General features: G+C 41.6%; 1 protein-coding gene across 5 annotated transcripts in view; it reads right to left on the bottom strand.

The window, feature by feature from the left end:
* Positions 1-18,564, bottom strand: part of OSBPL1A (oxysterol binding protein like 1A) — a 246,521-nt gene that overhangs the window by 89,631 nt on the left and 138,326 nt on the right. For all 5 annotated transcript variants that reach the window (XM_047086888.1, XM_047086890.1, XM_047086889.1 and 2 more), the window contains one exon: positions 16,427-16,589. In XM_047086888.1, coding sequence (XP_046942844.1) covers positions 16,427-16,589 — 163 coding nt within the window. The remainder of the gene's footprint in view (positions 1-16,426; positions 16,590-18,564) is intronic.

The raw sequence follows: 18,564 nt of genomic DNA, 5'->3' as shown, positions 1-18,564 counted from the left end.
AAAAACGGTAAAAATGGCAAATTTTATATTACACATACTTTACTACAACAAAAATAAAACAAAGCCCAAACAAGCACACAAAACCTGTTAAGCCAAAGATCTATCATGCTGGATGCGTGAACTATATTCTGGTCCTGCTCTCTCACTTCAATGCCACTGGAAAACAAAAACAATGCAGAAGCTAAACTAGTTGATTTTTCTACAGACATATTTCCAAATGAAGCAAAAGACATTTATTTTAACAACATACACAAACTAGATTCTAGACAAAGTTAGCCTTTCACCATCTTTTTAATTTCCCACTGTGTTTTCCCCCTACAAACACAAGTGTTTCTGTATTGTAAGTAAAGCCACCCTAAATTTTCAGGATACTTCATCAACCTCTGAAAATCAGGGTAAGGGAATTTATGAAATAGCCTTATGTTATTTACTGAACTTCTGATGGGTAACTAGGAAAATCCGTATCATCGAATAATGAGAAAAGGAATATTTGTGCCTTTGTTTATTCCCACCTAGTTACAAAAGGACTCTGGTGGCTTACTTGAGAATTACATTTTATTGAGAAACTATGAGAATAACACTTTGAAAAAAAAGACTATTTTACAAGATAAATTCTTTAGCCTACAGATAAGCATTTAAAGTAGAAACTCTGCCTGATTATTTTCTCAATGAAAACAGCATATTAATAGAATGTTTTAATGTGACAAATCTCCACAGGCCTAGATCTTTAAAGCTCTGTTCACATTAGGACACAATCTCCTTTCACTTCACAATCCTAATATCTCTCTCTCTCATCCAAATAGCATGGCAGCCAATGGCTGTGACTGGGTTAACGTGACTTTACAACATTTCTATCAAGTTTCATACTTTAAATATGTACAGTTCTTTGTATGCCAGTCATACCTTAATAAAGTAGTCTTCAAAAATTCAGAATTAAGAGGATCGTTAATTCCACCCTACTTTTTGAATTTTACCCCTATTAAAAGGCTAAAAGAAGAGGTCATAAAGTTAACAATGTAAACATGCCAACAATTCTTAACGCTATCCTGATCAACTTATTTTTATATGACCTTTGAAAACGAGCTTGTGAACAAATAGTACAAAGGAGCAAAATGTGGTAGAACTGTGGAGAAGGTCCAAGTAACCTTTCCCCTGTTACTTAAGGTAACAGGAAATGATGAGGAGATACACACACTCAATTTAATACTTTTATTGTGGGTTTCCCGCATACTAGGCATATTCTAAAAATGTCCAAAGTAACCCAAGGTAACCCAAGCTCAAAATATCAGTGCCAAATTTTAATTTTGCCTTAAGGTACTGTTGTGTAAACTTAAAAATTACCCAGTAAATATAAAGAACACAAACAAAATAAATAAAAACCTACCACATTGAAAATAAATTGTAAACTGAAAGTCAGAATGAGTCCAGAGGGTCTGCCAAGAGGCTACTATAATAATTTACTAAGGAAGTGACAAAAGCTTGAAACAGAACCCTGGGAGCAAGCATCAAGAGTGAGAGACATTCTAGACAGACATATCTTCACTGAATGATGTCCAAGGTCAAAATCAGCCAAATGGTATAGTGTTGCTTAAGACAGAGTTTCTTAAAAGTACTGGCTTGTCCCCAAGCAACTAAATCTACTCCTGTTTTCCACAACTTGCAAAATCTGCACATGTAATTGAAGACGAAGAATTCCACACTGTGTGGACTACTGGGAATCTTATGTGTATCTATTCTGGACGATTAAATCCACAGCTTCCTAGATTGCTGACATCCTTAAAATTTTTTTCAGGAAGGTCACATATACATTCACTCTACAGAACTAAGACCAGTTACAGAATAATCCACAGTTATTTAAAAAAACCACTTTTCTCGTGACTTCAACTTAATAAATCAACATTTACCAAGTATCTACCACACACCAGGTAAAGAGCTAGTTGCTCAAACAGTGTAGGAAGATTAAAGAGACAAGGCTGGTGCTCTCCAAGTATTCAAAGTCCAATATATAAGATACATAAGTACACATAGGTAAACATAAGACATGTAAGTAAACTTAATGTTTATACAAAGCTTTTGTGGGGACAGTTGAAGAAGTCATTCATAAGGGACCCAGAGTACATTTCCAAGCAGAGATGATATTTGAGCTGCAATGACGAAAACTAGTTTAAGGCAGAAAAAGAGTATGAGGGGTATGAGGGGAACAGCAAAGAGCCCCAAAGCCTGAAAGAACAAATGTGTGCCCAGAATATCTAGTACAGCTAGAGACAAGGGTGGCTGGAGGAAAAAAATGTGGTCAGCAGAGCTGAAGCTTTAAAGTGAAATAGATCAGAGTTTGGACTCAACTGTAGTAATGGGGATGTTTTCCCAGGGAGTGATGAGGTCAGTTTTAGACTTTACAGACAGCTCTGATCTATCAGTGTCCTATGGCCACTGTAACAATTACCACAAACATGGTGGCTTAAAACAACAAAAATTTAGTCCTTTATAATTTTGGAGGCCAGAAATCAAAAATCACCTTCTCTGGACCAAAGGCACAGTGTTGGCAGGACCACCGTCCCTCCAGGGGCACTAAAAGGAGAATACATTCCTAATGTTTTCCAGGTCTGGAGGCTGCCTGCACTCCCCGGCCTGTGGCCACATCACTTGGCCTTCGGATCACCTCAGCCTCTGTCTCCTCTCTCTCCATCTATCTGTTACAGGATACTTGTGAAGGCATTTGGGCCCCACCCACATAATCCGTGTTTATCTCATCTTGAAATCCTTAATCACATCTGCCAAGGTCTTTTTTCCCATAAATACATACATACATACATACATACATACATACATACAGTTACAGGTTCCCAGGATTGGAAGGCAAACCTATCCGTCGGGGACTGCTTTTCAGACTCTCACATCTGACAACATGCCAGGTGAAAAATGGCTGGCAGAGACAAAGACCAGAAGCAGTAAAACTGGTTAGAAAAGCACCCTCCACGTCTCTGGGGTCAAAGGAAGGGAAGGTGAACTAAGGCCCCCTCAGCGTGTACTGGGGGAAGTGTGAGGGAAGGGGTAAAGGTGACTTCCACATGTGTAGTTTTCCCAGTGGGAAGATGTTGATGCTGTTAACCAAGACAAGGAATGTAGAAGGGGGCCGAATATGGTGCCAAAATAGATGGGAACCCTAAATATATCATTGTCCTCCACATCAACTAGTGTTCAAGCTCAGTCATTTTTGTCTTAAAAATGTATCCCAAAATTTCATTTGCTCCAATATGTGAACTCCTAATGGGTGCCAGAATCTAAGCTAGTTGCCAGGGTTGCAGAATTTCTCATGGAATGAATGTACTATCCAGTTGATGGGCAGGGCTGACAGAAACCAATAATTATACAGAATTTCAACTCTGGGAAAATGGTGCACAGAGCATGCAAGTGGAGATCTGATCAAGTCAAGAAAGTCAACCAGGCTTCCTCGAGGAAGCCTCTGACCCTTCAGCAACGGTCAGAAGGACATGCATTCACTAAAGCAACACAAAGAGAACTGCAACTTTCCATTCTCAATGATTGCTTTCATTCAAACTCTTGTCATCTCTCGTCTAGGATACGAGGACCCTGAATCAATCTTTACTCCTACAGCACACTCTACCAGAGTACGAACTCCTGAGTAGAGATCAGGTCTTATTTTCTTCAAAGTCCTGTCTCAGTATAATGGAATTACAAGAATTCCACAATGTTTACCTTAAAAAATACATGAATCTTGATAAAACAGTAATATGATGTCACTCTTAATAATTATGTCTGTTGGCTCCCCATCACCAATATGCTAAAATTCAAATTCTTCAGCACAATCTTATCACAAGACTCATTACCAGCTGGTCCTAAATTACTTTCTTGGCTTCATCTTGTCACCTCTCCCCAGCACCCTCAACATTCACCCTTGCCTCAGCCACACCACAGTTCATGACATTTTTGAAAACTATTTTTCTTTACCTCCTAATGTGTTGTCCTCTCCCACAAAGCATTTTCTACCCCTGCCATATCTGTCTGGAGAACCTTTCCTGACTCTTCAAAACATTACTCAATTGTGGTGCTTTGTCCAAGTTTCTCAAGTGGTCAGCAGCCTCTCCTCCGAATTTCTGTAACCTTCGTGACATACCACTGGGTAGTACTCATTCATTAACTCGTTGAACAAATATTTATTGAGCACCTCTTTCTTTGTCTAGCACTGTTCCAGGGGCTGGGAATACATGAATGAACCGAACAAAATCCTGCCCTCATGGAGGAGGCTACATTCTAGTTGTGGGAGATCACCAAACAAATGAATATTATGTGAAAGGTGGTTTGTTTTTTTTTTTTAAAGGGCAAAAAAGGGGAGGGAATAAAAATTGATATAGTGAAAGTCTTTCTGAGCAAAAGAAAGTCTTTCTGAGTGAGGGAGCAAGCACTGTAGATATCTGGGAGAAGAGAGTTCCCGGCAGAGGAAATAATGAAAAGCAAAGGCCTAAGGGAGAACATGCTTGGCAAGTTCAAGAACTAGCACTGAGGTCAGGGTGACAGAAGTGAGGAGGACAGAGGCAGACTTCAGAACGGTGGCAGAGGGCCAGATCGTGTAGGACTTTGGCTTTTATTCCAGCAAAGAAGCAAAGCCATTGGAGGGTTTTGTGCAGAGAACTGATGTGAAGGGATTCATGTTTCAGAATGATCACTGTGAACGTTGTGATTAGCACAATGCTGGAGAGAAGGGTGAAAGCAGGGAGAATGGTGAGAAAACTGCTGTGACAATCCAGGTGAGAGGTGGTGGGGGTGTGGGTCTCAGTGGTAAGAGTACCGATATGACAAGTGGCCAGAGTCTGATATATTTTGAAGGTACATGTAACGGGATTTGTTGAGGGACTGAATATGGATGTGACACACAAAAACGAGACTGTCTGACAGATAGTGTGAAGGTTCCCAGCCTTGGCCAAAGCACCTGGAAAGACAGATCTTCCACCTACCAAAACACAGAAGACTGCAGAAGGACCCGGCTTTGAACAGAAAGCAAGAGTTCTCTTTGGGACATTGTAATATATGTAGGAGATATCATTAGACATTTAAGTGAATATGTCAAGTGGATAGTTAGACAATGAGTCTGAAATCCGGGGGGAAGCCAGAGGCTGGAGACACAAAATAATGGAGTTATCAGAATACAGATAATATTTAGCGGCATGAGACTAGATGAGGCCATGTAAGACAACAGGGATCAAGCTTTAATGTCTGTATGCATCACCTACAGATTTGGAAAAAACCCCACAGATTCTTATTCACTAGGTCTGAGCTGAGACCTTAGGTTGTGAATTTCCAACAAGCTCCCAAGGGATACTGATCCTAATCCTCAGACCACACTTTGAGTATAAAGGACCTAGAGACAAGTATGGACAGAAAAGAGGTTCCCTGCCTACCTCCAGAGACACTCTAATATCAGAAGCTAGAAGAATGCCAAAGGACTGGCACAGGAAACTGAAATAAAATCAAATGAGAGTGATGTTCTGCAAGCCAAGTAAAGAAAATGTTCTATGAAGGAGGGTGTAATCAACAACTTTCAGTGCCAGTGAGAGGTCAAGAAAGAGGAGAACTGAGAACGAACCACTCAACCAGGCAACTGAGTGTAGTCCAGTGGTGACCTGATCAAGAGCACTGAGTGCAACGGGGAGAATAAACCTATAAACAGAGGGTGTTCAAGACAACATGGTAAGGAAGGAGAGTAATGTGGGATCAGAGGTACTTTAAGATTTAGCATTTTAAAGGTAAGACAGGTGATGGGAACAAGGAACAAGCAATTACCTGGGAGAGGGTAGGAACCGCATAGATGTCCTCCTGTAGGTCAGAGGGGGCGGGGCCCCAGGCACAAACGGGGAGGTTGCAACCTCAACAATGCAAAGCAGAGAAGGCACAACATGTACACTTACGTACACATCCAAGGGTGTGGCAGCTTTGATACTGGAAACACGAGGAGTGTGTCAGTGACATAAACAATGTCCCCAGCTGGTGCAGGATGGAGGAGGAGGTATGACAAGTTTTAGGTGAGATACGCATGAAAGCAGCACGTGAAAACAACGGACCACAGAAATGGAGTAGGACCGCTGGGCAGCAAAAGGGACCAACCACAAGTCAGCGGCTGTGAACTTAAAGCCAGACCCACTGCTGTGGCCCTGGACGCGTCTCCAGTCTCACCTAGTCCCTTGAGGACTGGGGTTGAAGGGGGAGAGGGATGGTCTGGCGTTCTGCCAGCTGGGTACAGCGCAGGGAGAGAAAGGCAGGGGACTGATCACATGATGCCCCACGCAATCCAGGCCTCACATATGGAAAGCACATGTGGAGTGAGGGATGGTGTAAAGATGGAGATGATGTGATGTAGTCAAAACAATGCTAGAATCAAGGCTCTTGAGAGACTGGGTCGAATGATGGGAGACAGCCATCAGACGTGTACATGATCTCACGGTTTCTGAGTCTGAGCCCCAGGTCCTGCTTAGGATTCTCCCTCCCCTACCCCTGCTCACGCAAATACTCTCTCTCTCTCAAAACAAAAATGAACTTAAACAGCAACAACAACAACAAACAAACAAAACTGTGAGACACACAAAATGGAGATAGATAATGGCATCAACATGGTTCCTGAGAAAGGCAAACTCTAAGCTCCGATCTCCAGAATGAGAATGAGCAGCTGTGGTGGATTGGCGGGACAGATCCCTTCTACACTACACTCAAACTGTCTTTCCAGGTATTCATCTCTTCCCCTAGCCTGACCGCAAACCCCACAGACTGGGGGACTGGATCTTACCTAGCTTGGTATTGCTGTGTCTAACAAAGCACCTGGCACTCAACAGTCACATCTGGTTCATGAAATCCTCCCAATGCTGAGGACAGTACTAAATGCACGTGGTTTACAGTATTTAATGGAGCCAATAATTTAGTAAATTTAATAAAAAACATTTTAGAAAATGAAGATGAACCCAGAAGGTCAACCCAAAACCTTAAGGATAGATTGCATTCAGCAGTGTTTACTTGCAACACATATACAAAATAAGTGAGATGCTGGATAATTTTTTAATGCTACAAACTGAAAATGAGACTGAGAGCTCCTGCCACTAATCAGATTTTCTCCAGAATGTTTTACCACGTTACATATGGAAGGTGCTAAGTAACAGCCATGCTCTGTGGCACTCATTTTGCTGTCTATCATGTCAACTAATTAATGTTTTGTACGGGGCAGTAGACAAAACACAGAAGTTAGTACAAGATTTCTGCAGTTAAGGGAAATGTAGTGTTGCTATAAGGAAGGCATACACCAAAAGTTATATCACAAGAAAAAGGACAAGAACAAGATAGTATACCTCATTCTCAAAAAAAAAAAAAAAAAAAAAGTGGAGGGGGGAACAAGAGATAAATAAGTGCTAGGAATACAGTGGTGGTTGACAGGGCCAAATACTAGGCAGGTGTGGACTACAGTTAAAGGACACACAGAAAAGGGCCAGATAAGAAATGAAGTTATTTCAAAAATAAACTGTAGAAGGAGGGGCGCCCGGATGACTCAGTTGGTTAAGCATCCGACTTCGACCCAGGTCATGATCTTACAGTTTGTGGGTTAGAGCCCCGCATCGGGCTCTGTGCTGACAACTCAGAGCTTGGAGCCTGCTTCAGATTCTGTGTGTCCCTCTCTGCCCCTCCACCTCTCGCACTTTGCCTCTCTCAAAAATAAGTAAATAAACATTTAAAAATAAAGTAAACTGTAGAAGGAAAGAACACCGGACCTGGGAACATAAAGAACAGTGTACACAGAACTACCTTCTTCTCAGTAACGCTGACCGCCTTGGTCAGATCCTGTGTCTTCTATACATAAAATGTCAATGCAGATGGGATCACTTGTTCTCCACTATTACCTGTACTACTTACTGGATTAAACTTTATTTGACATAGGTCCTAACTGTTCCTGTGTTCCTCTCCTCCCAACAAAACCAAAATTGTTTCCATTTTGAAAGTTTTGACTTAAAAAGACATAAGCACCCACCCTTGCAACTGCTGAGAAATGCTAAAACTGGGTTCAATTTCATGACATAACTGTCTATTGGTTTTGCCAGTCTACACTATTGGACCGTATGCATTATTCATGCACATTTCGACCAAAATAGCATTAAGAGGAAAACCTAGCAAGAAAGCCTTTCTTGAGCAACTGATCTCAACATGTTTTCTAAAAAAGGAAAATGAACAGACAGTAAGAAAACCAATATATTTTGAAGTTATAATACCCAAAAGGCAGGAATTTCGGTGAAACTTCTCAGACCAGTTCTAAAGAATAGCAGCCACAAATGTTTCAAGAGTAATTCCTTAGCATATTACGGATTCACAAAGTCAGGCACCCCGAACTGTCTCCCTTTCTTAGCAACTTTTTCATCCCCCCCCCCCACCCCCCACTGCCATGAGCAGGTCTCATAGCTCCAACCAGAGTGTAAATTCCTCAAGAACAAACTGTATCTTTTACTACCACCTCACCCAGGCTCACTCCCGGGGATGGTCTGCCATCCCTCCTCTGCTACACAGAACCCAAAGTGGAACATGCAGCAGGCATTACTGATCCTCTTGTGCTTGTATTGAATACCAATATATTTTTAGGGAGGACAGAAATATCAGTGGCATTTGTTCAAAACTTGTACTCAACATTTAGAAAGGAACTCAGGGATTTAAGTAGACAGGGCAACCATGATCATACAGAGACCAGCACAGTACAATGAAAGGGGCTATAAAGGAGTGTCAATAAGGGAGCACAAAAGAAGAGAGGATTAATTCTGCCAGGGGGAGTCAGGAAAGACTACTGGGCGGGGAAGTACTTGAGAGGTATTTGAGAGCTCTGGTAGAACAGGGTAGCAATAAAGTAAAAGTGAAACAGAAAGGGTAGGAATATGAAAGAGGAACCACTCTCTTCTTCCTTAAAGTGGTTCTATGTATTTCTGTACTTTATTTGCTCACAGAATGGACTATGTTCTACAGAATCAGCTATCTGCTAGTTTCTTCTTCCATTTTTTTGCTTCAGTATGCACGAACGTTTAGCCGTATGCCAGGAGGTGGTCACTGACAGTAAGAGCAGCAATCCCACTCAATATAAACATTTCTTTTCTTACACACACACGCACACAAAGATGTAGCTCCTTTCAGATCACGTTACATAATAGAATTCAAATTGTGAAAAAGAAATCTGTTTGCTTTATGGAATTTTATGAAACCTTTAGTCACTGAGAATACTGAAAAAACAATTTTTATATGATCAAGAGATCCCATGGGGCTGGAAAAATTAGGCTATACTGTATGCTTGCATCAAGGTTTGTCTCACCCACTGTACTAGATTTTCATTGATCCAGCTTATTGGCAAAAACCTAAAGGGACATAAGGGAAAAGTAGTGAAGGGAAAACAGGAAGTCACATGGATTTCATGTCTAAACAAATAAAATTATCCTATTATTTTAAAGGAAGTAACACAAGTTGTAAGCAAGCAACTTTAAAAAGATCAAACATTTAGTCAAAGTAATTTACAAATATTTTAAGAGAAGAATTTTTAAAAATCTTTTCACATCTTTTAAATATTAGCTTGATTTAATCTTTTACTGTTGAGACCCCTATTAAAAAAAGCTTTTTTTTTTTAAATTTTTTCTTTTAATATTATTTTTGAGAGACAGAGTGCGAGCGTGTGAGCAGGGGAGGGGAAGAGAGAGAGGGAGACACAGAATCTGAAGCAGGCTCCAGGCTCTTTGGCTTAGCTCACGATCTCACAGCTGTGAGATCCAGCCCCAGGTTGGGCTCCACAGTGGGTGTGGGGCCTGCTTAAGTATCTCTCCCTCTCTGCCACTCCCTACTCACGCTCAGACTCTCTCTCAAAAACACAGAAAACAAAAATAAATAAAAATAAGCTTTATGTGTAATACAGGTTTGCATACTTTCTCTTGGTCTTATTTCACGCCACATCCAATAGCCTGCTGCCACTACTATGTTTGAGGGCTGGACGAAGTCCGTAAGGCTAGTGAGGGGAAGGGAACAAGAAGACAAGCCTGACTTGACAACACAGGCAGGATCTGGATCATGTCAAGAGCCTTGAAGGCCGGTTAAGGAGTCTGATTTTTATTCTCGGTGCAATGAGAAGCCACCACAGGATTCCAGGCAGGGGAATGCAATGACATGACGTCTACAAAGTGCCACCGTGGGTGTGTGCACAGAGTGAACTCCAGGAAGGCAAGGCTGGAAGCATGGTAGGTAAGAGGCTAGACAAAATTGGGCATAGCGCAGGTGATGATAACAAGAGCTCAGAGTGCCAGACACTGTTTTAAGTATTTATCATTATCTTATAACCCATCTGCAGATAAAGAAATGAGGCACAGAAAAGTGAAGTAACTTTCCAAAGGGCATAGGAATCGGTAGAGTGACAATTTATCAACAGCCTCTCGTCCCAGCACCTACCTTTTAACCCTACACGATAATAACAGAACATATATGGCTTTGAGGTATGATTTGAAGGTAGAATGGACAAGCTTTGGGCTGGGTTTCATGGATGTGTTACATGAATGTCAAAAATCACTCCTAGGTTTCTGGCTTTGAGAGGAGAGAAGTGCTATGCACTAAAATGAGGCAAACCCCAGGAAGAGGATCTGGGAGAAAGATCAAAAATTCATTTTTTATTTATCCAGCTGACAGCTGAGTCTGAGTTAGAGATATAAATGTGGTAGTCAGAATAATGGTCCCAAACATGTCCACGTCCTAACCTGTGGCACCTGTGGATAGATTACCTGGTATGGTAAGAGGACTCTGCAGATGTGATTAAGGACCTTGAGACAGGTAGGTTACCCTGGATTATCTGGGCGGGCCCACTGTAATTCCTAAAGTCCTTTAATTTTTTTTTTTTTTAACGTTTATTTATTTTTGAGACAGAGAGAGACAGAGCATGAACGGGATGAACGGGGGAGGGGCAGAGAGAGAGGGAGACACAGAATTGGAAGCAGGCTCCAGGCTCTGAGCCATCAGTCCAGAGCCCGACGCGGGGCTCGAACTCGCGGACGGCGAGATCGTGACCTGAGCTGAAGTCGGACGCTTAACAAACTGAGCCACCCAGGCGCCCCACCTAAAGTCCTTTAAAAAGTGAGGGAGAAAAGTCTGAGTCAGTGAGAGAGCTTGGAAGATGTCACACTGCTGGCTTTGAAGACAGAGGATGGGGTCTCAAGTCAAGGAATGCAGGTGGTCTCCAGAAACTAAAGAAGTCAGGGAAACAGACTCTTTCCCATAGCCTCCAGAAGAAAACACAGCCCTGCCAAGACCTCAACTTTGGAACTTCTGACATCCAGGACCATAAGAAAATAAATCTGCATTGTTCAAAGACATTTGTGGTAATCTGTCATAGCAGCGACAGGAAACTACTACAGAATGCTAAGTTAGTATTTAAAATGATGTGATATTGGGGGTGCCTGGGTGGCTCAGTCGGTTAAGTGTCCAACCTTCGGTTTTGGCTCAGGTCATGATCTCATGGTTTGTGAGATCGAGCCCCACATTGGGCACTGTGGTGATAGTGCAGAACATGCTTGGGATTCTTTCCCACTCTCTCTGTCCCTCCTCTGCTTGTGCTCTCTCTTAAACAAATAAATAAAATTGGGGCGCCTGGGTGGCTCAATCAGTTGGGCGGGCGACTTCAGCTCAGGTCATGATCTCTCTGTCTGTGGGTTCGAGCCCCATCAGGCTCTGTGCTGGCAGCTCAGAGTCTGAAGCCTGCTTCGGATTCTGTGTCTCCCTCTCTCTCTGCCCCTCCCCTGCTTGCTCTCTGTCTCTCTCTGTCTCTCTCTCAAATAATAAACATTAAAAAGTAATAAATAAATAAATAAATAAATAAATAAATAAATAAATAAATAAAATGATGTGATATAAAAATGACGGCAGAAGAAACAATAACAAAAGTTCTTGAGAAGGTACAAGGAGATGGGTACATGAATATATGATATGAGGAAAGGATGGCTTCAATTGAGGAGGAACATTTCTTCTCTTTAAAAAAAATTTTTTTTTAATGTTCATTCATTTTTTTGAGAGACAGAGATGGAACGTGAGTGGGGGAGGGGCAGAGAGAGAGAGAGAGAGAGAGAGAGAGAGACACAGACTCTGAAGCAGGCTCCAGGCTCTGAGCGGTCAGCACAGAGCCTGACATGAGGATTGAACCCATGAATCATGACCTGAGCCGAAGTAGGAAGCCCAACTGACTGAGCCACCCAGGCGCCTCTCTTCTTTTTTTAACAGAAAGGAAGAATGAAGTGGGAGTGAGGGTGAAGCGTGAAGACTATAGTGAGAAGATGAAGTCATTCCCAAAGGACGGCTTTTATACCTCAATGAATTATTTGGCGGGGTCATCAGCAACTCAAGACTTGAAGCTGGGGCTTCTGATTCTTAATTTTAATGCAGTTCTACACTGCAAATGATTTGCAAGATTTCTAGCAGGAAACAGTAAGAGTGGCCACAGAAAGGCTACTGTTGAGGCAAGGGTAACAAAACTCAGGTGAGTCCTTTAGGGCAGGAAGGAGCAAAGGCATGGCACCTGCCCTCTCCTTCATTTCTACAGCCCTGGTGCCACATGCTGACTGACCAAGGCACCTGCACTCAGCCTCAGGGTCCTTCTCAACACAGCCAACCTTAAAGCAGCAGGTACTGCAAACCAATCTGAATTGGTACTCGAGATGCGATGTACTTGCCAATCCTCACCTAGGGACTACAGTTCTTTTTATCTTCTCATCCCAGAGAAGACTGATTTTGGAGAGTGTTTTGAGTGTTAAAATATGTCTGAGAAGCAGAAAGATGACAGTAGCTGCTAAATGTCTATCAAGTAGAGAATAATCAAGAAAACAGTGGTGAATCATATCACGGACTTTTATACAACCTTTAAAAAGAATGAGCTAGAGTTGTACTACTGATGGGAAAAATTTCCAAGTTATGTCGTTACATGACAACACAGATCCAGGGGCATGTGGGTGGCTCAGTTAAGCGTCTGACTCCTGATTTCAGCTCAGGTCATGATCTCAGGATTCATGAGATCCAGCCCTGATTCAGGCTCCAAGCTATCAGCAGATTCCAAGCTATCAGATTCTTTGGATTCCTCTCTCTCCCTGCCCCTCCCCAACTTGTGCACGCTCTCTCTCTCTCTCTCCCTCCCTCTCAAAATAAACATTAAAAAAAAGAACAAAAATGCAACTCCAGAACAATGATACAGCTACTTCCATTCCTGATTAAAAACAAAACAAAACAAAACAAAGCTGTATGTAAACATACGCATACACATGGGAATGCTTTAAAAAGGCCTGGAAGAGAATATATCAGGCTATAAGAACTTCCAAGGAAGACTGTACATTAGGATAAGGGACGAAGGGAAAATTTCACTGAGTAACGCACACACTTTCATATTGAATTATTACAATTTTTTTCATGAACATTAAATTTTTTCTCTCTTAAAAAAACATAAAAGATGAGCAGCTGTGGCACAAAAACAGACACTGGAACAGAATAGAGAACCCAGAAATGGACGCACAAATGTATGGCCAATTCATCTTTCACAAAGCAGGAAAAAATATCCAATGGAATAAAGACAGTCTCTTAAGCAAGTGGCGCTGGGAAAACTGGAGACACGTAGAAGAATGAACCTGTACCACTTTCTTACACCATACAGAAAAATAAACTCAAAATGGATGAAAGACCTAAACATAAGACAGGAAGCCATCAAAATCCGCGAGGAGAAAAGCAGGCAAAAACCTCTTTGATCTTGGCTGTAGCAACATCTTACTCAACACATTTCCGGAGGCAAGGGAAACAAAACCAAGAGTTAACTATTGGGACCTCATCAAAATAAAAAGCTTCTACACAGCGAAGGAAAAACCAGCAAAACTAAAAGGCAACTGACAGAATGGAAGAAGATATTTGCAAACGACTTATCAGATAAAGGGTTAGTATCCAAAATCTATGAAGAGCTTATCAAACTCAACACCCAAAAAACAAATAATCCAACGAAGAAATGGGCAAAAGACATGAATAGACACTTCTCCAAAGAAGACATCCAGATGGCCAACTGACACATGAAAAAATGCTCAACATCACTCATCATCAGGGAAATACAAATCAAAACCACAATGAGATACTACCTTTCACCTGTCAGAATGGCTAACATTAACAACTCAGGCAACAACAGATGTTGGCAAGGATGAGGAGAAAGAGGATCTTTTTTGCACTGCTGGTGGGAATGCAAGCTGATGCAGCCACTCTGGACAATAGTATGGAGGTTACTCAAAAAATTAAAATAGAACTACCCTCTGACCCAGCAATTACACTGCTAGGTATTTAGCCAAGGGATACAGGTATGCTGTTTTGAAGGGACACATGCACCCCAATGTTTACAGCAGCATTATCAACAATAGCCAAAGTATGGAAAGAGCCCGAATGTCCATCACTGGATGGATAAAAAAGATGTGGTATATACATATACAATGAAGTATTAGTAGGCAATCAAAAAGAATGAAATCTTGCCATTTGCAACTACGTGGATGGAACTAGAGGGTATTGTGATAAGTGAAATTAGTCAGAGAAAGACAAATTTCATATGACTTCACTCATAGGAGGACTTTAAGATACGAAACACATGAACATAAGGGAAGGGAAACAAAGATATAAAAACAGGGAGGGCGACAAAACATAAGAGACTCTTAAATATGGAGAACAAACAGAGGGTTACTGGAGGGGGTGTGGAAGGGGGGATGGGCTAAATGGATAAGGGGCATTAAGGAATCTACTCCTGAAATCACTGTTGCACCATATGCTAACTAACTTGGATGTAAATTAAAAAAAAAAGAAAAAGAAAAAGAAAAAAAAAGAAATAATGATAGCCTGGGGGAGGCGGGGTGGGGGAAAGATGAGCAGCTCAAGTGTCTGGGCTCTTTTATATTCGGATCTTTTTGCACTTAATCCTATGATCCCTCTAGTGACTTTCTCTTTTGGATGTCCCCAAACGGAAGGAATATAGGAGATAACACTACTGGACTTGGCCCAGGGTAGGTGTGAAAAAATCCTGGCAGGCTCCGATGTCATTCCCGCCCCCCACCCCCCACTTCCCTCAGTTGTGTTAAATACTTCCTTTGCCTCATCACTTATCTCACTGCCTTCAAATCCTAGCTTCACTTTCTCTTCCCAATGAGTCACTCCTTTCACAAATGCCTTATCCAAATGACAACATCATCATCAGTATCATCTTTTCTACTCCATAATCTGGCTATTAAAATTACTTTTCCCATTCTTTTGATTATATCACACTTCCCACAATAACGAATCTGTTTACCTTACATAACGAATCTCTTCTCTGTAAGCCTAGCAACAACCATTTTCCCTGTCCTATATGATCACACTGTTGTCTTTCATTTCCTCAACCCAATCTTCTTTCATTCCCATTTCTCTTACTTCTCACTGCACTTCCTTTAATCTCCTACTGTGAATGTGACCCTTTCACTCCCTGTTCACGGAGGTCTCCCGCTTCCACGGTCAAATTCTACGAGACCAGTAATTGCGTATGTCCACCTATTCTGTAATAACTTGATTTCCTCAAATAAGAGTTAGTTTCAGCCTCACTCGTCTGCAGCCACTCCTTCAAGCACCCCACCTCAAAAATTCTAAAGCAAATTCCTCAAAGGTCCTAACTACTTAGTGGGACATCCCCTCCCAAGTCAGTCCCACCTCCCCACACATCTCCTTTTTTGGAGCACCTTGGACATGACAGGCATGGTCCTAAACACAGTTTACACACAGGAACTCATTTAATCCTGACTCAGCCTGATGAAATGGATACTGTAATTATCCCCATTTTAAATATGTGTGAACAGAGAACTAGAGGTCACAGAACTTGCCCAAGGTCACACAGCCAGCTGGTGTAAGAAGCAGGATTCCAATTTAGGCTGTGGGATCCCTGCTCATTTTGGCATGTATTTCTGAGGCACAACTAAGCACTTCTTTTCTCTGCTCCAGCCACACTGCCGTTTCCCCTCTTTGGCACTCAGCATACTGGACCGCAACCACCATACTCATCTCTGTCCTTTAAGGTTTCACAGTACTCTCTGATGACAGAAACTGTCCCTTGCTCTACTCTTAAACATACAATAGCACCCTGAAGTAGGAGGTATTTAATGGTCACTGAACAAATTCTTGAGTTTTCACAGCACTCCCTCTCCATCCACGTTGGTGGACTCAGTCCCAACTCGCAGCCTCCTGCCTCAGTACCCCCACAACAAAGAGAAACTGTGTGGGGAGCTGTGGTGCTACATGTCCTCTGCTCTCTCCAGGACACTGCAGGTGACATCTCTAAGAAGACATTCAGGTGGTGGGCTTCAAACCACCCACAACACAGGTGGCAGGATTCTAGACTTACCTGATAGTGCATCATAGAACTCGTCTTCGCTGAGGATGCTGTGGGGTGGCGAGCCTTCAACCAGAGATCGCTCTAATTCATGGTGTTCAGTGGCCAGAGTCTCCAGTGCTTCTGACAAAATTTTGTTTTTTTCTTGCTCCTGTTCCAATTTAAAATTCCTCACCTGCAAGAAAACAGATACACAAAAAAAGACTTCAGTGACAGGAGACATACGCTTATTCAAAGGGATGTAAAATTTATTTGCTTTTGATCCAGTTCCATCACAACATCAGAAATGAAAACAGTTGTGTTATATGCATGCACGGATGAATGAGCACAATTACTAAGCTAATTCTGTTCTTCCTGTGGGGCCTTTTCTCACAACAGCTCTAGCTAATGAAAATAGATTAAGACTAGCAAATTTGGCTCAAATGATCAAGATTCTAGTATAAGAACGTGAGCCAATTTAGAAGTCAGATAAAATTTTAAAAAGACAGAGTATCTCTCTCTGACATTAATCATGAAATTAAGCCCATTTTGACTAAAATAATTAAAACCATTCTAAATATTAAAATGTATACCACATCAAAGTATAAGATACAATCCTCGAGTTTACTTCTGAAAGAGCTGGAGTATCAAATGAAAGGAAATGAGTGGCCACATAATGACATTTTAACTTCCATTTTTCAATTCCATATTTTGGTTATGGTTCTCTATTTTACCTTGAATTTAGTACACTAACAACAACAAAAAGATTATAAAAAAAGGTAATGCCTGGTTTCATTTTTCATCTTTTAATGAGATCATCCATTCTTCCTAATTCAAGAGCATCTCAACCTTTGCAGTTAACTAATACCCTCTGAAATTTAAGTAAGCTGATCCTCCTGTAAAATAGCAGGTGCTAGATTTGGTGTGGACAGTTTCACCTGTCTTGATATTGGAACTCTAGAAATCACAACTATTCTGCAATCTCCCCCAACTTTTATTCCAAAGGGTCTGCCATTACCCACTGTGCAATCACAGAAGTCTCGTGTTCTTTAACTGCCTTGCCTGAAAATTAGATTATTAGACAACAGTGGAACCTTCTATCAGTAGTCTCCAAACTTGTGTGTGTGTGTGTGTGTTTTAACTTGGGCAGAGCAGAACCCATCTCAGAAATAACCCCAACACAAGAAATAGAGGCTTTCCAAAGCTGCACTGGGTGACACTGGTACACTCAGGAGCGCTATGGCTTTCTTTGGCCTCCATCCAAAGTGGGGGCTGTTCCAACAGTTTGAAAAGCACCGGATGGGGGTACTCTACAACCTCCTCCAGGTCCGAAGTTCTGGCTCTGGGTCTTGGGAGCCACAGAACCCTCTCTGCTGCTCTCTGAATTACTCTCTGCTGAATCTCACCCTTTCACCTCCTGACACCCACTTGCATGCTCCCTTCCCTTTGGTTCTGACTCCAGAGTCCTTTGTAGCCCTGAGTCCCTGACAGCCACATAATCAAGTTCAACAAGCGGAGAGTGACAGAACTTAAAAACACAGCTTTACTGAAATGCTAAGTTCATAACCGAAATGGAGTAAAGCTTTCATTATCTTGGGAATAGTTCCAGTCTTCAGGCACCTAAGTGTTTATCATTACGGTAATGAGATTATTATTATTATAGCTGTGATCATGAAATAAAAATAGCAATAAATGATAAATGTGCAAAGATGTGAAAAACTGAAAAAAATACTTATATAATTTTCAAGAAATTGCAAAATACTTGTAAATATCCCTATAATCTGGATTTTACCTCCAGAGGAAATACTATTATGGCTGGAGTTAACTTAAAAATGAAACGGGAGCTCCTGCGTGGCTCAGTCAGTTAAGCATCTGACTCTTGATCTGGCTCAGGTCATGATCTTGAGGTTCTGAGATCAAGCCCCGTGTTGGGCTCTGTGCTGGGCTTGAAGCCTACTTAAGATTCTCTCCCCCTCTGCCCCTCCCCTATGCGCACTCTCTCTCCCTCAAAATAAACCTAAAACAAAAAAACCCAACCATTTCTTGGGTTAGACAATTCATTTATCTGTAAACAAGGACTACAAAATTGAGCATAATGTCCAAAACGATCCTCTCTTCAAATGGAAAAGATCTTTCAGCACTGTTGTATGTGTAGATTCCAAAAATACCTC

Source organism: Lynx rufus, unplaced genomic scaffold, assembly GCF_022079265.1.
Source record: "Lynx rufus isolate CCGP_SWC_20201006 ecotype Redwood Valley unplaced genomic scaffold, mLynRuf1.p SCAF_22, whole genome shotgun sequence".
Taxonomy (NCBI): domain Eukaryota; kingdom Metazoa; phylum Chordata; class Mammalia; order Carnivora; family Felidae; genus Lynx; species Lynx rufus.
This window is presented reverse-complemented; position numbering and strand designations above follow the sequence as displayed.